Below are 23,312 nucleotides of genomic sequence, written 5' to 3' on the forward strand. Positions count from 1 at the left end.
TTTCTGAACTCAGTCCAATTTCAGCGTAGCAACACCTCCCCCACAAAGATCAAGAACTTTGGTATCTGGGTAAGATACGACTCCCGATCAGGAAGTCACAACATGTACCGAGAGTACCGTGATGTTAGCCGAACAGGTGCCGTGACTCAGTGTTACCGTGATATGGCTGCCAGGCACAGGGCCAGGGCTCACAGTATCCAGATCATGAAGATTGAGAGCATCAAGGCTGGAGACACCAGAAGACCCCTGACCAAACAGATGCACGACAATAAAATAGAATTCCCCCTCCCTCACAGAGTTCTGAAGTACACCAAGAAATCATTGTTTGTTGCCAACAGGCCTAGCACCATGCAGTAACTTATTTTGAATTTTATCTATATGATTTAGTTGTCTTATTGCTTACCATATCTAATATAATATGTATAATCGGAGAACTCCTCGTTGGAGTGTGGGATCAAATTTTATTTCAACGTCTGGCGCGGCTTTTCTAAATGCTAGCTAACTTCAACTTTTCGGCTCACTCCGATGTAAAGTGTCTTGTGCTAAGCATTTTCGAGATATATTTTCTTGCGCGCGTGGCGCGCACGCACGTTTGATTCGATACATTTTATATGGATTCGATCGGGGCTCTTCTTGAAATTACTCTCCAAAACCATAATAAAAAACTCTAATAGGTATGGCTGATACTGTGACACGGTCTTTCCTCAATACCCTAAGTTCTCCGAGCTTCTACAAAAGATCTCTGCTCATTTAACGGATGATTATTCGAGCAAACCTGTTAAAACGAGCTATGAAAATTCGATGTCGGTCCTGAACCGAGAACGGAGGAACTTCCTCAAATCCAGACTAGTACAGGTCAGTAAACCTTCTAGAAGATCAAGTTTAATTGCTTTGGCTGAATTACCTTCTGTCTGCGAGGGAGTTAATTTGACCATTTAAGTCGACCAGACGTAAAGAATAGAAATTCAACGCTTGAATAATTAATGGAGATCTGAATCTGAGCTGATTCGTTCAGAGTGATCTAAAATTGTCTGAGACGAATATGTCTTTGAAGCCAAAGACACATTCACCCCCAGCATTTTAGCCATTTCTTCCTTGAAAACTCCGCTCTAATTTAGAACGTCTGCGAAGAATACTCTACCGGTAGTGAAGATAACCACAAAATAGTTCGTGAAAGCATGGCAGCTGCCAAACTGAAGACTATGATAAACATTAACCACTGTGGACAGCGAGTCCAGCTGGGGAACATCAATGAGAAGGACCTGGACGTGTACTGTAAACCGGAGGAAGTTACGGTGAGTTGTAATTAGGAGTTTAAAGTCCCAATTAGTCAGACTGAGCAGGTTGAGCTGTAGTAATACACAGTTCTGAGGTGTTAAAACATTTTCATTACTATCTTCAGTAACATCCAAGTTGTAATTAGTAGTAAAGTGAGAGATCTAGTCAGTGAGTGATCTTACAATCACGGGTATATCCATTTACTGACTATTCAAAGGGAATTTACCATCAAAAGCATCTTTTGAACGAAGAATCTGGAATCGAACTCTGGATCATTGAACTGATTTTGCTTTACGTCCGATTTCGAAATGTTTACCACGTCAACTTGCCAGGTGATTTTGAGACCGGTTATCGAGGAGCAGGTTGCGAGCTACAAACAAACTATCGATGATTTCTGTGGGGCAACCGAACAAAGATCACCGAGTTCTATAATCCAGAACAACTGTTACTTACAATCCAGGGTTAGTCATAATAATACTGATAGGAGATCTAAAATAGAGCCTCACACGTCATCCTCCGCTGAGTAGATTTCTTAGTTTATTATCACGATTATGGTTTTAGTCACTTCTTCGTTTCCAGATTGCGAATAACCTGCGTGAGATAGAGGCGAATCAGCTGTCGTATGTACAGAATGCAGGGAAAGCGCTCCGACTGTATGACAAGGTAAAATATACTGTCACTTAAATCATGAAGAATTTAGACCAGTGGCGTTACTATTTATCTTATCTTATCTTATCTTATGAGGATTCGTTGCGACGCAACAAGGCCATCGAATGAGTCGACCACCTTTGTTATTTTACTTCGGCATTACCTGCATTACAATGTAAACCAGCACTTTCAAGGAAGAGCTTTACAAGAAGCGAAGGATCGTTCCTAAGGCCAGCAACGGTTAAGGCACTATGCCACACTTTCTTTGGCGCCCCAACAATTTTTTAAGATCCTACTATTGGTATCTGACAGAAGCATCCAAGTTGTGAATCCTCCATTAAACTGTGCAGGTGGCGAAACAGCGGACAACACCTGAGCAGAAGGAGAAACATCTGGAGCGGGTAACCAGTTTATCAGCAGCAGCCACTAAACTAAACCTTATGGTGGCTAACCTCGAGGCTAATATCTTATCAGATACTTATACCGCTGAAAATGGTATGTACTTCACTCGTTCTCTTCTCTGTAGGCTCAACTATTAATAATAGTAATATAGTCTCCATCCTGATATTGGTAAATAATAACACAGTTACTACGGTTGGATTTAGTAAATATGGGAGCAATGTCCAATTACAAGCTAGCTGTTTTCATACAATCATGAAAAAAGGTTAATAGTGTAGCTCTGTATAGTGTAAATGTTCACTAAAATCAACCCTGTCATGGTTCTGAACCGCTCATCCCACAGTAAGTGCATTGAAAGTGATACACGCGGAGATAGAAGCAAAGCAGCGCACTCTGGAAAAGGAGCGCAGTCACGCTCAGCACATGTTGGACGCGTACCTAGCACTCGGTGACGAGTTCACTTCACTCGTGGAATTGTATAGTGATCTCAGGAACTCTTTGGAGACGTATCAGTGGGCTCTGAGTATGAAGGAGTAATGGGAATAGTTCAGTATAGTTAGTGTATAGTAGACTTGAATTGTTTGTAGTCGTTTGTAAATAGATTTAGTTTTACCAAGTTTTAAGTAGCCGGAACCTTAAATCGAGCACGACTTTCTTAAACTAATATGTGACGAATATTTGAATTTATTATTACATTTTCTTATTGTCATTTTACATGTATTGTTTGATATCACATATTGTAATATTTCAAACTAGATTATCATTGGATTTTATAACTCTGTTGTTTAACCAAAATAACTATGCCAACGAAGTCTTAATCCAAATCATTTTCTTATGCAATTGCACTGAAACTGAAATCCAAAAAAACTGAACTGTTAACTTCATTAGAAATGGAGCAGCAAGACATCTCCTACCGCAAGTCAGATTACATAGAGACAGCTAACAACAACAAGGTCTCTCGCCAATCTGTACTGTGTGGCAGCCAGAACATTGTGTTAGGAGGTAATATTTTAGAGAAGAGCATGTTGTATTGCATGTGTAGTTGCAAATATTGTTTTTATAATTCTTCCCTAGCAATGTTATATCAGTGAGATCACCTTATCTTAATCCTGTTTTAGGGATATTTTATTTCAGCTTCCTATTTAGAATATGCAATGTATTTTACATAAAGTTTTAACACTAAACAGGTTATTCAGGAAAAACGATAATACAGAACGAATGTATTATAAGAGGTGACCTAGCCAACGTTCGTTTTGGTCGTCAATGTGTTATAGGTGAGTTATAACTGAGTTATTACTGAGTTATCACTGAGTTATCACTGAGTTATTACTGAGTTATAACTGAGTTATAGGTGAGCTATTAGGTGAGTTATTACTCGTTTATCTGAACTTTCCAGTGCTGTTTTGTTACTATTGGGGTTTGGTAGCGGTCACTGTTAGCTGTTCCTTTCTCTGCACTTTTATAAACTTGGATTAAAATAAAAACGTTTGATTGAAACCCACGCCCCCTCAGGAGCAAAGTCAGTGATAAGACCACCGTTTAAGAAGTTCACAAAAGGAGTAGCTTTCTTCCCCTTCCAGATGGGGGACCACGTAATGGTCGGAGAAGGCAGTATTGTTAACGCAGCAAGTATTGGCAGCTACGTTAACATTGGTGAGTATTGTTAACGCAGCAAGTATTGGCAGCTACGTTAACATTGGTGAGTATTGTTAACGCAGCAAGTATTGGCAGCTACGTTAACATTGGTGAGTATTGTTAACGCAGCAAGTATTGGCAGCTACGTTAACATTGGTGAGTATTGTTAACGCAGCAAGTATTGGCAGCTACGTTAACATTGGTGAGTATTGTTAACGCAGCAAGTATTGGCAGCTACGTTAACATTGGTGAGTATTGTTAACGCAGCAAGTATTGGCAGCTACGTTAACATTGGTGAGTATTGTTAACGCAGCAAGTATTGGCAGCTACGTTAACATTGGTGAGTATTGTTAACGCAGCAAGTATTGGCAGCTACGTTAACATTAGTGAGTATTGTTAACGCAGCAAGTATTGGCAGCTACGTTAACATTAGTGAGTATTGTTAACGCAGCAAGTATTGGCAGCTACGTTAACATTGGTGAGTATTGTTAACGCAGCAAGTATTGGCAGCTACGTTAACATTGGTGAGTATTGTTAACGCAGCAAGTATTGGCAGCTACGTTAACATTAGTGAGTATTGTTAACGCAGCAAGTATTGGCAGCTACGTTAACATTGGTGAGTATTGTTAACGCAGCAAGTATTGGCAGCTACGTTAACATTGGTGAGTATTGTTAACGCAGCAAGTATTGGCAGCTACGTTAACATTGGTGAGTTAGCTGCTTCATTGTCACTCAAAACTGCAATACAAACTAAAATGTTCGCTGTTTTTATTTAAAGCGTCTTTAGCTTACTAAAACTGGACAGTCTCCTCGTTTTGTCAGGTAAGAATGTGGTAATTGGTAGAAGAAGTTTTATAAAGGACTGCTCCGCTATCGCTGACAACTCTGTTCTGCCTCCTGAAACTGTTGTACCTCCCTTCACTTTATGGGCAGGTAAAACCCACTTTACTTTATATAGGCAGGTAGTTTATATTTTATTCTCTTTGTTTGTGGTAACTACTCTAGAGAGGCAGTTACTTTCACTTTCTCTTCAATCATTTACGAAACGAACAAAAAGAAAGTTATTTTGTACAGTGAAAATTAAAGACCAAACCACAGATTTGTTAGTAAAACATGTTGTAAAATGTTCAGGTAACCCAGCTAAGATAGTGGCGGAGCTACCGGAGTCTACACAGGACATCATGGTGGACTTAACACGCGGATATTTCCATCACTTTATAGGCCGATAACTCCTCATCAGTGTGGATTTGCAGGATATTTAACTTGTTTCGTTCGTCGATGGAAAACTCCAATTTTAATAATTTGGCCGGTGCTCTGTTGGGTTGGGAACAAGAGCATAATTCTTAATTTCCAAAATTCCGGAATTTACTTGTGGAGCTGGAGAATAACTATGTCATGTCGTTAAAGATTTGTAAATAGTTAATTTGTAATTATTAATTGTATGTATTATCTTGTACTTGTATTTAATCTTGCCTTCTTGATTGATTTTATGACACTTAATTATGCCAAAAAGGTTTCTAATATTTGATGACGTGCAGTTCCATTTGTATACCGCCGAATCTGACAAAAGATACATGATTTTGAGGAGTTGAAAGATAAACTCCTCAAAATAATAAGACTCGTCCCCAGTTTTCACATAAGAGATACTGTTACATTGGGAATGGAATTAAAATATGGTGGATGATTTCCGAAGTATTTTTAGTTATTTTTTGTACAGATTTTTAATTCTATTTACCTTTAAACCAAAAAGTGTCCCCCTACTTGTTTACCCAGTGAATAACGATATTGGAACTAAATTACTGAAGCTTTACTGCAAAGTTTACACAGACAATGCTAAAAATTTGGAATCCGCTTCAAAAATACACCGATTTAGGTTACATCCATAGGGGGTCGTTCACATATTACGTAATCAGCCGACAGGGGGGATTTCCAAATGCTTACGGTTGATTACGGGGGGGGGGGGGGGGTTTGGTTGTTGATTACGTAATCCAAATTTTCTTTTTTACCCTCTAGAATAATAACAATTTGACAATATTTTAATTCAAAGGTGCCTGGCGGGATATCATAACAATGATTTCGGCTCATCATGATCAGGGTAGCATGAAACGTAAAGAAAAATGACTTTCAGGGAAAATCGTCAAAGGGGTGGGGGGGGCTCAGGCCAGTGTGAAACGACATTGGGGGTCAAGACGTGATACTGATACAAGTAATATTGCTAGGCTGTCAGGGGGGGGATTTGAAAATTGCTAAAATATTGTGTTTTGGAGCTTCACAATTTAAAAGATTTTAAAAAAGAGGTAAGAGGCTTGCGACTTTTGTTGTAAATGTATGCTGGTTCGGAAAAGGAAAAACTTGAGGTGACCCCACGCACCACGTGTTTAATCAGGTGATGCAGTCAGCCAGGTACGTGAAAGATCGTATATCATAGAGATCGTATACAATTATGATAGACTAGAGATTCGGCGGAATGACAGGCTGAGTGCCGCCCAGTAATATAAAGCGCATTTGGTTACAGCTAGTTAGGGTTAAGGTAAAACACTGTTGTACTTGTACCTTAACCCTAACTCTTCAGTCGAATTTGAGTTTAACTGGTATGTCACGCAACCAAAACATTATTTTGTTAATAACTCCGCAGAGGAGCAATTCTAGCCAACAAAATGTGTATTTGTAGGTTTATAATCTACCAAGACGCGCGCCGAGTTGGACTCGTCGACGGTCTTGATAATATTGGAAACAATCAACCGTTACGGTTAAGTCTGTTGCTATTATAATACTAATAGAGCCTCACTCCTCTGTCCTCGTGATCTCGTTTTTCGTGATTCCTCCCGCTGCCTCTGCTTCTTTTTATCCCTACGTCCTTCTTCTCGGTCCCTCCATAGTCCACACTTTGTACTCGCTTTCCGGTTCCTCCATTGTCACAAGTGTGAAAATTTCCACCGGTCCTTAACTGTATTATAAGTTAACCGACATTTCGGTCTGTATTAAGTTACCTTGGCAATCCAAATTAATTTGCTTCATTACCAATACACAATAATACTAGGCAGCTGTATCAGTGTATGCTACTGAAATAATGTCTCTCAGTTCCACGAACACGTACAACTTGTGATGTGGAACTGCAAGTGCAACTGCCAGAATGACTATACAACACCAGCGCGGGAGACCGGCCCCTACAATGCAATAAAAATTTCGTAGAATCGACCATCAACCTGAACCATGGCTTCACGCTCTAAACAGGTCCCTGACGACTTCCTCTAGGCCTAGCTCTCTCAAATGAGGACAATTTAGCTGTGATAAAACTAAAAGCTCTAAAGTTATAAAGTACGTAAAATATTTTGCAGAGAGTATGTCATCAGTCATGTCCCTGTAAGAGTACAATGACGTTATAATTATAAACTGGGTTATTTGTGTTAAAAATGTTAAACATCCGTCCCCACCAATGAATCGAAACCAGGTACGTGGAACGTTTAAAACGGTGCGTGTGGCGAATGGTTGACATGATGGTAGATCAATGTCTTGCACAACCTGAAAAAAACTAAAACTCCTTTGACTTTGTATCACGTTGTGACCCCCACGGTCGTTTTACTATGGTAGAGTTTCTACGATACAGGGGGAGCCGCGCGCACTCGTGCACTTCGGGTTATACAACGTATGACAAAACTCTTTACATTTTTTGGGGAGTTCAGTCAAGTTTGGTGTTTTATTTGGGAGCAATCCAAAAATTTCGCTAAAAATCTTTATGTGTAAGCATTGGCAGTGATTTCATTTTGAAAATCTATGATCCAGACGGTAAACGGTGTAACTTTTTAACAAAAGGACATATTCTTCTGGTGAGTAGACAAAACATTCCAATGATCCCCAACAATAGCACTTTTACCAGGCCATTAATCCATATTTACACTTTACAGATCACGCGCACGGCTTTAGATTCTAAAAGAATCACATCGTCACAACTATAGTGTTGTGACTTGTGAGTTGATTCACGATGTCAATCCAATTCGCATAGCTCGCCGATCTGCATATGTGGTTGCGAGAAAATGCGCGGCGCGGCCCAGTAGTGCATCGCGCTAAAAATCAGGCGGTATTTAATTTTAAAAATGATCAGAGTCAGAAAGTCATATTTCTTATCAGTGACATTTGCTCTTTGATTATTATTTATTAGCGATCGTTCACATATTACGTCAGCAAGTTTTCGCCCATTTTTACCCCCTTTACTGAATTTTAAGACGACATTTCCAGTATAGCTATAACGAGCTGGGAACTAAGTTAAATATTGAGATCATCAATAAATAAGCTAGATGACAGAAATAAACTGGGTTGCCCGCTAAAAGTAAACTGGTATGTGGTAGAGTTTAGACTTTCTGACACACTCACACAAAATTACTTGTGTATCCCTGGACATCTAATATAAGGACAATTCTATTAGTTAACTGTGACAGATAAAGATCAATTATCGGCTACTAATGGTTCCCATAACCATAAGTCTCCCCTGCTCACCGCCACTAGTTAATAAGTAGTGTTTATACTATGTTTGTTTCTCGTTATCATGGTTACTGATGTTGACACTAACGAACTGGGGAGTACTTCATTAACATTAGTTAATTAACTAATTAACTAATTACCTAATTAACTAATTAACATTAGTTTCGTAGACTTACTGGAGATTAAACTTATGAAACACATATTTTAAATATTATTTAATAATCACGTGGTACAATTTACATGCTTAATAAATCATTACCAATAATACATGTAAAGGAGGAGAGGCTTAAATTGTAAAACTATTACTATTACTATTAGTACTATTTAGTATTTGGGGTTACACCCTGCTATCATGGTGTTCAACCGCGCTGGTCGTATACTCAAAGACAGCAAGACCTTCGCTTTTGGTTTAACACCGATCGACTCAGTTCGTGAGTACACGTACCTAGGAATGACTTTCACTCTGACAGGATCCCTGAAGGTCGCACAGTCCAAACTTAGGCAGAAAGGACTTCGGAGTTATTTTTCGCTTAAAAGCATGATAGACTTACGACACATAAGGAAAGAGATAATCTTTAAACTCTTCGATGCACTTATTGTCCCAGTAGTCTCTTATGGTCTATGGATGCCAGATTTGGCTCCCTCAGACATACTTTATGGGTGCCTTCTCATCGGGTAACTTTCCCAACCTAAAACAGATCAGGCAAGATCCACTAGAAAAACTTCACATCTCGTTTCTCAAGTGGACTCTCAACGTCAATAAACAAACATCAAATGCGGCAATTTGGGGTGACACAGGACGCTACCCTTTGGCGATAGAGCTATCATCCCAAGTGTATAACTACTGGGAAAGATTAGATAAAATGGAGAAAGCTGGATCTAACAGTCTTGTGCGACATGCCTTCAAAGAGCAACGCAGCCTCAGTCTTTCTTGGAACACCAACATCGAGACTGCACGGTCGGTTCTAAACCAACCCAATGGACATCATCTAAAACTCTCACCTTCACAAATCAAAGAAGCGATGCGTTCCAACTTCAGGCAGATATGGAACACTGAGAGATGGAACAACAAGAAACTAACGTTCTACAACACCATAAAGATGAGTTTTGGCTATGAGCAGTACCTCAATATGAATCTGTCGCACGCTGAATCCAAAAAGCTGGCTCAATTCAGATCAAGCTCACACAATTTCAATATTGAGACAGGACGTCATGGAACCCACAAAAGAAACCAGATCGTACCTCGGATATGTAAAGCTTGCTCAACAGAGGACATGGACATGCTCGAAAATTTCGCAGAAATGCCATTCTTCGACCCCATCATCGAAGATGAGGTACACTTCCTCCGGACCTGCTCCCTGTATGAAGACTACCGACACCGCTTTAGTCAGAGAGCCAAAACCTGTCTTTTCGCTAACTTAGAGGGGCTATTCACAGATGCCAGCCTCATAAGAGAGACAGCGAGGTTCTTGGTGAGAGCAAACAACAGGCGTTTCCCGAAGAAGGAAGTCACTGAGAAGGATCTGCTGAAGTCCAGCTGTAAAGTCCCCGCTACACCTCAACAGAACTCCTCTGCGGACACGTGACGGTCAAGTCGAGCTTCATTTCATTTCATATCACGATCACCATATCATATCATTTTGGAACATGTTCATGGGAATTAAATTATTTTATTTGCACTTGTTTCTCTTTCAACAAAAGATGTGACGAAGTTAAATTTTTATGATTTTTAAATTTTTATTTTAAGAAAACTCTTGCACATTATTTATTTATTTATTTCTATTATATTGATGTATAGTCAAGACGTGAGTGTTAGGGCTCTCATTGACAAATTTATGTTTAATCCTGTTTAATCCTGTTTAATCCCTGCAATTTATATTATTTGAGTGTTTGATGTTGATTGTTCATGTTGACGTCACTGATCAAAACCCCAACTAGTAGCGATTATAATACTCCACTCATGAAAGGGAGGAACCGTATACCACGTGATACGGTTTAAAAGTTCCTGGATAAACAGGTGCTCAGTAGCTTTTGAATTACTAGGGTCTGAATTATTAAGGATAAAAACGTTATATTTATATTAAGATCTAGTTAATGTTGGTCTATAAGGTGTGCTGCTGAACTAATATTGAGTCACTATCATCTTTAAGGAAATTATCATTATACTTTACACACTTACACAGTAGAACGGCATTTTAAATACATTAATTTGTTAATTCCATCAAATAATGTTCAAAGATAGCCTCAGAGTAAATGCATTTGTGCATATTAATTAATTAATCGAGCTATTATTGTATTTACAGTTATCTACCCTTATTCTTAATAATGATTGGATGTAAAATCCATATCATGGATTGTGAAGACATAATATTAATATATTATGTTCTTAACCTATCAGAATAAATATGATGCCGATTAGTTTATCAGCGAATTTAATCCCAATTTTATTTTTAGGTGGATAAAAATACTATTGGCATTGCATTATCAAGTGTGAGAATTTATTGTATCACGTTGCGACCCCCCCTGACGATACAGGGGGAGCCGCGCACTTCGTGCGCGGCGGGTCATACAACGTATGACAAAGAATTTATTGATAAGTTTACTTAATTAAAGTTGGACTTGAAACATGAAATATGTCATTTTTACTTCGAGAAAATACTGGATTTATCATTTCACATCGCTAGATTTTAGTTCTTCTTTTCAGTATTTCGCAAGAGCTGCTTGCAGGCCCTAATATGCATTTAAAATCGTATCATTTAATTTGAATCATTCTTGAATCTGTGTTTGAAAATGATCTCTATTGCCAAATTGCTCAGCTAGGCCTTTTGCACGTGCAAAATCATCAAACAAAATTTTCACCATTTGTACCTGCCATAAACTAACAACTTTTTACAGGCATGGTTGACACTCAGACACTGAACGTTTTGCTGTTTTTGAAATTCAGGCTGTGGCCAAAGCGCATACTAAAATTTAAAAACCCTTAAGATTTTGGCCCCCTCATGAATAAAATCATTCCTACGCCCCTGAATATTAATGTTAATTTTTGATGGGGCTACGTTCTTGCTTTTGTGTTGTCTATTTAACATTGCTAAAGTAAATGTATAATATCACTATTAGTTTCTCGATTTAATGATCCCCTTGATTGTTTATTGATATTAATTATTCTGCGTAACTGATAAGGCGTTTATTTTTTGAGAACCAAGTTTGGTGTGGGGGTTTGCTCACTGGATCCGATGGAGGACAAGCAGTAGGATATTATTAACGTTCGTTCAGAGCATAACTAATAACCAACCCTCCATCATGACTTTGTACCAGTACAAGCAATGATTGATTCCGAGTAGTCTGAGCTGATTATTTTAAAGGAAACCACCAAGTAAAAGGATTGTTCGTGTTCGTGAAAGTTTATAAGCGGTTAACAGCAACTGTTGATGTAATAAATCTGATAACGGGACTTATCGGCCATTATCTATCCGGAATTTAGAAGTTAATCTTTAGCCGGTCCTAATCATCTTCTCGATAGTACAATTTGGCAAAGTAGGGACTCACATATTTAGATTACGCAAACCTTCTTGTTTTATTTCTTTTCTCCCGGAAAAATAATGAATTGTACAGTCATTTATAAAGACCATATTATCCTTAATTCGAATTTTAGTTGGCTCAACAACAACAATTAAAACGTTGGTTTAGATAAAATATTGATAACCTAAATATCATATCGACGAATAACTTGAAAATTGGGCGAATGGGGGAATAAAGTCTTGGAGAGCTTCTGCATAATTCTGGTTCAGATTAGTGGTGAAATAAGAGGTACGTGATTAGTGCAGTGCTTAATGTTTATATTGAATGCTATAAGTATAATTAGAGAATTAGGGATAACAGAACTGACCAAAACGCACAAATTAGTCTGGCAAGATTAAACAAATTTGTCATCTTCATGTTATGAATTAATGTCTGTCATTGAAATCAGAATAGTTGTGTGTTGCGGGCTAGACATCTACCCAATCATACAGCTGTGCCTTAATTTGACGTCTTACGTTAGAATAAACTTTCCAATCGATTTCTTGTCTATTTGCGAGATATTTAGCAGTAAAAATGTTGGTGGGAAGAAACACCAAAATTGTGACATGATCACCCGTTTATGTCCACCCAGCTGGAGTCTGGACGTGTTAAGTCACGTGACTGGCCTGATTAGCAGAACTGTTTGTGACTTGGTGACTTCCTCCCTGGTCTTTAATAGCAGTATTATACCATGCTGAGCCGCCTATTATCTTACTTTTACCCCACCACTGCGCCAATTTTGTGTGTTAATCAAAGCTGTTTTGTCGTCTTCTGTAAATATCTCCTCCTTAATCCGTCTCGGGTCGTTTCTTTGCGCTCATAGTAAGAACTTGGTTCGACCTTTGTTCATTGTGATTCCACATCGAGATTTATGTTTTGACACAGGAGATCTAACGAGTGGTTAATACCTGCTTGTAAATGTGGTTATTTTAGCTACTGTGTTAGACTTCGATGAGATGTAACAATGTTATTTCTATAAGCATCAAAGACATTTTTACTTATACTAATTGTCCACTGAGACTTTGGCTGACTTTAAATTGTCAGTGTTTGATGACTTTTATTTTCTTCAAGCTTCTCTCAAGTATACGAGTATCAGTATCAATTGGTTTCGAGTTTGCGCTTTAAAAACAAAAAGTGTTAAGTTTCTCTTGGCTTGTCTCACTCTTAAGCAAATTACTCATAGAGGCAGTTTCACAAAATAAAATTTCATAGATTACAGTTGGTACTGGGTGTGGCACGCCACTCCCTCTTTTTCATTATTGTCGTCATAAAATAACTATAAGAACGCTTTGACCTATGAACTTACAATTTTGTAGACACATTTGGTTTGATAATTGAAAACGTTTCCTAAAATTTCAAATTGATTGTTAAACATTTAGCTGAGTTATGACCATTTTAAAGTCTGACGGATACGTGATCTCGGCACTTAATCAGTGATCTCATCAGGGGCTAATCTTTAGCCGGCCAGTGTGTGCCCAGATGCTGTCAGATGATTCTGTGGGCGAACTTGTTGGCAAGGACGTTTCGAGCTGGGCTAACAGTCTGTGCAGGAAAGTCACTATCTGTCTTCACTTGAAATGATCAGATTGTTCTGATTGAGTGACGAGATCACGTATCCGCCAGACAAAAAAAAAAGCGAGAAAGAGAGAGAGAGAGAGAGAGAGAGAAAGAGAGAGGGAGAGAGAGAGAGAGAGAGAGAGAGAGAGAGAGAGAGAGAGAGAGAGAGAGAGAGAGAGAGAGAGAGAGAGAGAGAGAGAGAGAGAGAGAGAGAGAGAGAGAGAGAGAGAGAGAGAGAGAGAGAGAGAGAGAGCAATGAATATATTAAGGTTTAACAATCACTGTTTCAGCGACCTATAATACCCATGTATAATGAGCTCCATTTCGTACACTGAGCTCCAGAATCGTCCCCCTTTGTATCGCTGGTACCCTCTCCCTACTCTCTATTTCTGCTTTGTTTGAGCAAGGACCGTTTATTAGTTAATTGTTTGCGTTGAACTGATGGTCGCTGTAACCATTGACCCAAGGAGTGTATTGGCCAAAATGATCAATACTGCTATACTGCTCAGCCTCTGTTTAACTTATGTTTTGATGGCTTGGTTTATGAGCCCTGTATTGGTTCATGATGAGGCGTATATTGAACTAAGATCGAATGTTTGATGAACGTTTAACGATTGTCAATACCGTGAGAGCTACCGATATAGCTAGCTATTCCCAGTCATTGGTGTGACCCAATTTTTGCTACGGATCTATACAACTATAGTGGATTTATTTCAAGTTGACGGTTGAGATCACCAAAAATTGAATAATATTATCATATCTATTAATCTTAATCGGAGGAACTGAGTGAGTATCTTTTACCGCTTAATTCAAACTCTCTACAGGAGTACGACAAACTTTTGTTTAAATCCACCCTTGCGTACACTGTGACTTTAGTGGCTTCGATGTTAATGTGCGTAATGCCTCATCACAGAGTTTCACTAATTTTTTCATCGCGTCGCGTGCCACCATCAGCTTGAGGAAGCCTCCAAAATGATTTAAAAATCGTTTGACCAATTATTGAGATGATGCACATTAATAAATTGAATAAACTTCTCGGCTGTCACAGTAAGCTTACGATTCATGAGGTTTTTGTTGTTTCACACATCTCTCCACTCGTATAGACTCAGGCACAAGTAAATGACGCTGTTTGCACGGCTGAAATGACCATGATTTTAATCAATGCTTCACACGATTGCTAATGCACCAGACAATTGATACCGAAGAAAAGGCAACGCTCTGATATAAAAGCATAAACACAATTATCCTTTATCTGACTGCGGAGACAATAGAATGATCTATTTGAGCATGCTCACTTTCACATTTCACATTTCACAGTGCCGAACTTGTGCGATATGTGCGCTGCTGCTCGCACTAGTAAGTCATGTGTACCCGCAGCTCTTATACGCATTATTGATTATTATGTGACGCGGCTGATTATTAATGATTTCTGGTATGGGCTACACGAGTTTGGATTTCATTACAAGATAATTGATTGTGTGATCACATAATGGGCCTTCCTTCCGTCGTAGTCACGAGTTGACAACATTTGCATCATTTATACCTGCTCTTCCCCATGTCAAGACATTAATTTACATCTAATCGTTCTATTGCAAGTACTTCGGTATGGATTTCTAAAAAATCTGGCAGTATTAATGCCATTTTTTTGCATTATGGTTTGAAGTCTATTAGCTTATGAGGGTTTAAAGTTTACGTTTATCAAGTTATACCCATTCTTGTACATTTTATTCTTTCTATCTCCAGGAAGGGAGGGAGGGTTCCATACCCTGGCAAATCCTATGTGGGCATTTTGATTATCATACAGATTGCTCAATTCATTTCACATCGTTCTTCAATAAGCTAGACAATGAGATGAATAATCCTAAGCTCAGGCTGTAATGTGCTCGACAAATAAGAAGTACTTGAAGCTGTATGTGATTGGGTGTTGGCATGGCTAGAGAGGCAAGAGAGCCATTGAGTAACTTGCTGTACTATATAGCCTATAGAGAGGGAGTGAGAGAGGGAGACTGGGAGAGGGAGAGAGAGTAGGAGGGAGAGAGAGAGTAGGAGAGAGAGAGAGGGAGAGAGGGAGAGAGAGAGAGAGAGAGAGAGAGAGAGAGAGAGGCCCTGGAATTATTCCTACTGCACACAGTGCTCTCCCAGCTCTCTCCGACTTATGATTCAGCTACACACGATCCTACACGCAGAGAGCTCCTCCTGCAACACACTCAGGAGAGAGTATGCAAATGGCATTGTCTCCTTGGCCAAGGCAATTGGGACGTTTTGCCTGCACTCAATATACGCCACTCCCTAGTAGCAATTTAACGCTGTCTGAGCAATTACCCACCACTGCTTTGTCCTGTCCTGAACATGTGCTCCAGTGTTATAGATCTATTAAAATCCCGGGTGTTTTCATAATTCTAATAGCCAGTGTTGGAGGTTTGTGTTGGAGGTCTGTCTACCTCCGCAAGCAGTCTCTCAGGTTAGTAGCTTAGTGTCTCTCAGGTTAGTAGCTGACTGAGTGTCGTTAGTTCTGCTCCGGGATACGCAGCGCTTAATTGGACATGGCATAGAATTTTGAAATATTTACTGTGCGTCAATCTTCCCATGTTCATCGCTGGCATTTGTTCGTCACTAGACTTATTTTCATGAAAGCTCTCGTTTAATGTCAGCACGTATAATCTCACAGCGTGTTTTACAGCTCACTACCGTGGAAGCTACTAAACGTCGTGGGATCATCATCAAGACTTTTTTAATGTTGACAGTTTACTGATTCACTTTGAAGGTATTAGTCAAGTATAAGAGCCAACATTTTCTCATATCAGCAGTAAAATAAGCTCGCGACGACAGCATCTCTTGTGTCAGTGAAACGGCCGCCTGGCGTATCCAGGTGGGCAGGTGAACAAAGTAAGAAAAGCACATGAACTGCTTTAGTAAGGATTCCATTATTGTTGTATCACGTCACCCAACAAGATGGAACAAATATTATTCCAACATTCTAAGAATAGAAGGAACTACCCGGAGCACATTATAGCTGTTATAGTGTTATTGTAGTAATCGGGCTGTTATAGTGTTATTGTAGTAATCGGGGGAAACACCAGTTTATAGCAGTTAGTGTCACTTTTATCATTACTGTTAGTTGCTCAGGTCACAGGTTCAAACCGGGCTAATTTAAAGCAATATGCGTGGCCGTGTACCTTCACAGGGTCGCCGATACAGGCGATATATATAATGTTAGCACTAGCAGGAATTAGTGCGCTGTGAGAATGCGCTGTGGCAAGCTTATCCTGTCAATTCCTAGCTCTGGCGGCCCGCCTGCTCTACCTCGCCACATTATTTTAGTCAGCTGTGAGTGCAACTTTTTGCGTGTGACACTATGTTTGTTATATATGTGTGTGTTTATTATATACTTAATTACCTGCAGGTAGTAGCCTATTCAGTAGCTCTCCCACGATTGTGCGATTATATTGGTTTCCAGTAACAGGCGCCCTTATCGTGCAGTAGTTTTAATTGTACCCGCCCTGATCACTGCAACATAGCTTCATTCTAATTTTCAGCTACGTTTCCGGCTGCGACCATCCATCATCAAGCCATGGTAGTATTGGTTGTATTAGTTGTGTACGGTTGTAAACAAATATCAGTATTTTAGCTTTCCTGCACCTTTTTGGAGAGCTTTTAAACTATAAACTAAGCATGACTTATTATTACATTTTCATTTGTTAAAAAGCAAAAGAATTTACTTGTAAGATTTGCCTTTGTGTCAAGTTATCGCTAAGCTAGTAACATGTATTTTTAATCGTAATTTTCCCTTGGCTACACAAATCTCCCAAATACCAAATCCCCTGGTGACACAGAGAAACCCTTATTCTGAAAAATTCCTGAAATGTTTTTAGTTTGCGTGCACATATAAGCAGTAGGTACAATGCAATTACTTGTAGAGAGGGGAGGTATTTGTAGAGAGAGAGAGAGAGAGAGAGAGAGGGGGAAGATGTTAGTCTAGGGAGGAGAAGAACTGTTGACATGACAACACTACCTATCGTGAGGACAGCAACTATCAGTATCAGGCAGAACACAGGTAGAACACGTGCCCACTTGCTAGTCTTACAGCATAACATACAGGCCAGATGAGTCGTTAGTATTGGCTTCCAGTCGTACGCTGCTATTTGTTTTACTTTCGCTTACTGTAGGGTTATAGAGTTTGAGGAATGTTAAACATTTAAAAAAAGTTTTTCCATTTTGAAAGGCTTACGGTCGTTCAGTTTAGACTTCTGATATGTTGTGTGCCAACTACTACAAACTTCTACAAATCACATGTTTATTTGTTGTCGAAAACACTTGTATTTTATAGTCGTTAGTTTTGTTACACCTGGAAACGACAGCGACACTGTCAGCACGCTAACAGTTCTATCTTTTTAAAACACGCCTACTTTATATATTTTATATATTTTATATATTACGATGCTAAACTCTGGCCACTCATTCTGGGGTCGGGCCCCGGCTCACTAGGTCCCTCCAGAGCCTCGTCCATGGCTTTGTCTATGTCGGTCACTGATTTCCCGCAAGTTGTACCCTTTTATTTTATATATTTTACTACAGCTTCATTGTGTTCGGCACCTATAAGCAGTATGTACAATGCCTATTTTATATATTTTATATACTACAGCTTCATGGTGTTCGGCATTTTCTTTCGTGTTTTTAAACTGTTTTACACTGCTGATTCAACTTAGCTCCAAATTGACACTGTCCAATTTTATCGGCCGTTGAGTGCTTGATACGAATATGTAGTACACGAATATGTAGTACACTAATACCCATTACCCATTGGCCATTTCAAACCAGTTTCATGATAACAACTTTAAATCTATTATAAGTCGCCATATTTTGTTGCTGCTTTAATTTTGCTGATTTTCTTGACTGAACTCTCTTTGGTTTTCTGCAACTTTTCACTGCGCACTAGTTACAATTATTTTGTGCACCATTCATTTTGGTTAATTAGCTTTTAATTAGCTTTCGTACTCATGCTTTCAACTTTCATAAGATCGATCATGGCCACTTTGATGTAACTGTTGTGTAGTAAGCGCTCGAAAGGAATATAAACTTCACTTTTAAAATTCGTTTATTCGGTTTTATCAAATACAAGTTTATCATTTATTGAACTTGCCGCTGATAAATCGTGCATCACACTCACAGGTCTTGATGAGTAGGAATGTGAGTAAAAGGCATTAAAGTTACAAACATTTACATATTTAATATTTATCTACATATTTTGACACTTGTAAATTATAAAGCACATGCGCTAAAGCTTGTTGATGTTCTGATCGATATCAAAAGTGCATTATTGTTCATCAAGTAACATTGATTTACTCCTTCGATTTACTAATCAGATTTTTGTTGCCTTCGAAAACCTGAGCTGTTGAAACACAATTACATGCTCTGGAGATATGGTTTGTCGTGAATTAATTGATTAACACTTAAAATATTTTGAAGGTAATTGTTGGAAATTATATCCTGGGTTGTATTACTTTCTGTTTGCGTTAGAATCTAGGACAGATAGCTATTATCAATAAAGAAAAGAGTTCACGTAAAATAATTTTTGTTAGCCATATGGTTCACATTTGGTACGTGGTAATAAAGTTTGGACATATGCTAAGGTGAAACATTAAATTAATACAAATATTAAATGAGAATACAAAATTAGCTAGACATATTGTTGATATTCATGGTCTTTATAGTTTTAATTTTGCTACGTACGTGGTTATAGATTTTCAAGAAGCCCATATAAGCAACTCTCTCAGACCAATCAGATATTCAGTCTCCAGACTTCAGTATCATTCACTTGCTAAACTGAACTATAGCCTATAGACCTTCACAACTGGCATAGTATATTATAGTTATATTCTAATTTGTTCTGTTGATTTTCTCTGATCGACTAAGGAATGCTTCTTTTAGTATTCTAGGTCACAGTCTAATATTAACCAACTTTGTGCAGTGAATTTAAATAAGTTAATACTATTAGCAGTCTACTGCATTTAGTAGTTCAACTCGTACAAATCAATTATTTAGCCTATTTTTATTGGGAGTTAACTTATATTATTGTTATTATATTATGTTGATAATCTAATACTGCCTTGTTTGAGATTATGAGTCCGATACACCATACCGGTTATTGGTTAATAATAATACTAATTAACAGTAGCCGATTAGTGATATATTTTGTACCATCTAGCTATTACAGTATTACAGAGATTCAATAGCATGACCAACCACGACCAGTGAATCCTAACTTTGTGCACTTTTTCGAAAGAAACATCTGGCTGAAGTCTGAACGGAACTAACAGTGCGTTAAAAATCATTTTAGTAAGAATATTGAGCATTAAACTGGAGTGAGTCCACATTTTTGGACAGGCGGGGGATTTACAGATTTCCAGCAAAAAAAGTTGTACTGTACCGTGTTTGTGTGAATATACTTTGTCGATTGGTTGTAGCCTGGTAGTCATTTGGTTGTAGCTAGATAGTTGCTAGATAGTCGCTAGGTTGTAGCTAGGTAGTCGCTAAGTAGTAACTTGGTAGTCGCTTGGTTGTAGCCTGGTTGTAGCCTGGTTGATTCGGAAAAAATGATGTACCCACAAAATACCTTTCTTTCTAACCAACAGTTTCACTATTTCATGTTTCTTTTACCAATCAACTAACCCGTGATCCTAAAATCATAAGTCATGAAATGCACGATTTCTATTCTAACCGGACACTTACAAGAAAAGCTTTTTTTCGGTCAGTAACAGCCATACATTTCACAACATAATGAATTTCTTATGATTATTGTCACGTGATATCGACATTCGACAATAGAAAATACTTTTCTTAGAGCAAGGAAATGTTGGCTTTTTAATGTTCGATACAACAATATGTTTGAAAACATCTACATTTTCTCAATATTACGAGAATTTGTTTTTCTGTTTAATCAACTCGGATATTTCATAGCGCATTTATATGAATCAGTCATTCCTATATATCAATTGATCATCATTAGGTTATACCAATTATACCAGTACAATGAGTTTTAATAACCAGAGTCTGACTTGTAAATATAGTCAAAGGTATTACGTAACGTCCCCTAGTTTTTTATTTAGACTCGGTCAGCTCCTGTCATTAAGGAAAGCACAAGGTATGCGACTATAAGCAATTGGCAAACATATTTTATGAACTTCACAGTCTTCTTCAGTTGCAGATTCGTCGTCGGTTTCTAATTCTACTGTTAGAGTTCAGTTTTTGTATTTTCCCTGGTGTTTGGGATTTTCATTATCTCAAATTAGGGTCGACTAGACGTGGGGAGGTGGCTATTTGAGTGTTACTTGTGAATGTCATCATTCCACATAAAAAACCCGTCGACAGCAAGAATTTGTCCTATTAACGTTGTTTCTGCTAGAAGATTCTAGGCCTGTAGTTATATCTAAAAATAATTCCACCAAGAAGACTTGCTGGCACATATTAGTACTAATCCGCGTTGAGTAAATTTTTTGTTTGTCCGCGTCTAATATGGTGATACAGTCTAATCGTGAATAGTAAAATAAATATTATTTTGCCACATTTCACGGGTTATTTGTATATAGTGTGAGCCGAAAAGCCGAAAAGGTGCCAGGAACGTTGAGGGTACTATTAAATTTGGTAAAAGTGGAATATCGGTCATCTGGCAGAACCAGCTCAAATCGCAATTATTTTTTCAAAGTTCAACTAAAATTTCGATCAGAATCCTTCCGACCTTTTGTTTTTAGCTTTTTTCCCTCTGACGAGAACAAAGAACAGAGGCCGGAAAACACATACCGAGCATTTAAGAAGTGAAAACACCACTCTAAGATCCTCATCTCAACTATACCTTCTTATTATAAGATGATGTAAATTATTAATGTAACTATGTAACCAATACTATAGACATCGATCGATCTGATTACAGATTAGATAACTATACATCTAACGCTAATTAAGTAACTATATAATTAATAATTAAATTTAATCACTTCTTCTTATAGCAATCCATTGGTTCGTTCTCATTAAAAGTTGACCACGAAGTTAAACCGAACTATTCTTAGTAACTTGCTACAGTGGTATCTGAAATAACTGGGGTCTCATGTAGACATAAGCACTAACTCTAAACAATGACATTGGTCGCTCAGTAAGCGAAGTAGGAAGCTTACTATTATCTCGTTAATAGTATCTTTACTATTAAGTACTAATCTTATTGATTGCTAGCATTAACGGTAACGTTATGACGTTGTCTATAAGTCCTCTTAGAGTTCAGGTCTATGAGCTGCAGGCTGCTTACTGGATGGATGGAGTATTTTACTTACTTTCTCCAAATTTTTGTGTCCTTAACGCACCTATAAGCTGACTAAATATGCAGTGTGATAGCGCGGTATTGGTACGTTTCAATCTAACGTAAGTGCATATCTTTTGGTACATAAATTTGTCTCGTGAGTCGTGTGCCAAAATTGGTCGTGAAATATTTTCCTGTGCGCGGGAGGCGGCAACATGTGCAGCTAGAAACTTGATGTATCTTTCTCTCTCTCTCTCAGTCTCTCTCTCTTGGATCACGCACGCTATGAGCTCAGCAACCTCAAATGGTTGTAAATCTCAATCTTTATATAGTATCCTTAACGTTGAAATTGCACTAAACTCATTGCATTTTGCTATTATTAGCACGAGTTTTAGATATAAGTGCGGATGAAGTTCAGATAGTTTCCGACAGAATGTTTTGCTCGTGGATTGCTTAAGGCTTCTCTACTGTCACTTTGTAGTTTATCTCATTAACCTTTTAGGCGTTTACAGAGATGTGCGTTGCAGTTCCAGTATTTATATCTTATCCAAAATGTTGCATCTATTTGTTTTGTCAGATGACATGGATTCTAACTGCTCTCCTAATTTGTATGCGTATCTCAACTGCAAAAGCCAAAATGATTTACATTTCCGAGGCTAACTCCGTCTGAATTACAATTTTAATTATAATACGTTAGTAGTACGTTAAATAATATTAGACACTGCGTCATAATAGTGCTGGGTGATTATTTTAAGATTTTACACAATAATTCATCTATTTTGTTCGTTGATCGTTCAGATATGGCATTTTACCATCAGGCACTACTGATCTTATCAATATTTCATTTCAACATCCTTGTCAAAGAATTTTTAAAGGTATTGTTTAAAAATTTTGAATAAGTGCTATTCCATATTTATCAAGGTAGATTTTTCAAATGATGGAAAGATGGCATTACATCATTAACTTGTAACTAAAATTTTCGACTATTTCACACTAAGAAATGACTGATATCTCTTACAATATCCATGGAGATCTAGGTATAATTATTTGAATTGCTGTATTGGTCACCGGATGGTAATTAATGAGTCAATTAAGTTACTTTCTTCAGCACGTTGAGTATAACAATCAGAAAATAGTGCGCTTATTAAATCAATGACATATTGACAACTAGAGTAATCCGTAGAGTTCTTCTATCACTTTCATTAAGTTGGATTATATTATAATAGCATGTGGGATATGGATCTGTATTCTGGATGTTATTGGGGAGGTTAGCAATTCTTTTGGACACGTCCGACGGCTATTAACCGATCAGTTTCTGCAGCACCGACCAATCAAACCCCAGAAACACTGTCAAGTGCTCAAATTATTATGGATCAACCCGGTTCAAACCCACACCTGTATACAGATCTGTAGTTCGTAGGGAATTTGCAAACAATGGATGAAAAATATTCAGACAAATCCTACCAATATT

At 38.1% G+C, this 23,312-nt stretch overlaps 3 protein-coding genes across 5 annotated transcripts in view; all 3 read left to right on the top strand.

The window, feature by feature from the left end:
• The window catches only part of LOC134824342 (large ribosomal subunit protein eL20-like), a 41,362-nt gene extending 40,980 nt beyond the window's left edge, over nt 1-382 (top strand). For all 3 annotated transcript variants that reach the window (XM_063836225.1, XM_063836226.1, XM_063836227.1), the window contains exon 4: nt 25-382. In XM_063836225.1, coding sequence (XP_063692295.1) covers nt 25-357 — 333 coding nt within the window. In that variant the 3' untranslated portion in view covers nt 358-382. The remainder of the gene's footprint in view (nt 1-24) is intronic.
• A 272-nt stretch (nt 383-654) lies between these two features.
• Nucleotides 655-2,976, top strand: LOC134824340 (uncharacterized). The gene is made up of 6 exons (XM_063836223.1): nt 655-855; nt 1,119-1,295; nt 1,611-1,739; nt 1,858-1,941; nt 2,277-2,421; nt 2,669-2,976. The coding sequence occupies exons 1-6, from the start codon at nt 802-804 to the stop codon at nt 2,860-2,862; spliced, it is 783 nt and encodes a 260-aa protein (XP_063692293.1). The 5' UTR covers nt 655-801; the 3' UTR covers nt 2,863-2,976.
• Nucleotides 2,977-3,215: 239 nt separating this feature from the next.
• LOC134824341 (dynactin subunit 5-like) lies at nt 3,216-5,709 on the top strand. The gene is made up of 5 exons (XM_063836224.1): nt 3,216-3,327; nt 3,522-3,599; nt 3,838-3,978; nt 4,783-4,893; nt 5,092-5,709. The coding sequence occupies exons 1-5, from the start codon at nt 3,216-3,218 to the stop codon at nt 5,187-5,189; spliced, it is 540 nt and encodes a 179-aa protein (XP_063692294.1). The 3' UTR covers nt 5,190-5,709.
• Nucleotides 5,710-23,312: the final 17,603 nt, after the last annotated feature.

Source organism: Bolinopsis microptera, chromosome 12 (assembly GCF_026151205.1).
Source record: "Bolinopsis microptera isolate Bmic1 chromosome 12, MBARI_Bmic_1.0, whole genome shotgun sequence".
NCBI classification, from domain to species: Eukaryota; Metazoa; Ctenophora; class Tentaculata; order Lobata; family Bolinopsidae; genus Bolinopsis; species Bolinopsis microptera.

Coding starts and splice junctions, on each gene's coding strand:
- LOC134824340 (XM_063836223.1), top strand. CDS start 802: ATGTCGGTCCTGAACCGAGAACGGAGGAACTTCCTCAAATCCAGACTA. Junction 1,942..2,276: donor CGCTCCGACTGTATGACAAG/GTAAAATATACT, acceptor TAAACTGTGCAG/GTGGCGAAACAGCGGACAAC. Junction 2,422..2,668: donor TACTTATACCGCTGAAAATG/GTATGTACTTCA, acceptor CTCATCCCACAG/TAAGTGCATTGAAAGTGATA.
- LOC134824341 (XM_063836224.1), top strand. CDS start 3,216: ATGGAGCAGCAAGACATCTCCTACCGCAAGTCAGATTACATAGAGACA. Junction 3,328..3,521: donor CCAGAACATTGTGTTAGGAG/GTAATATTTTAG, acceptor CAGGTTATTCAG/GAAAAACGATAATACAGAAC. Junction 4,894..5,091: donor TCCCTTCACTTTATGGGCAG/GTAAAACCCACT, acceptor TAAAATGTTCAG/GTAACCCAGCTAAGATAGTG.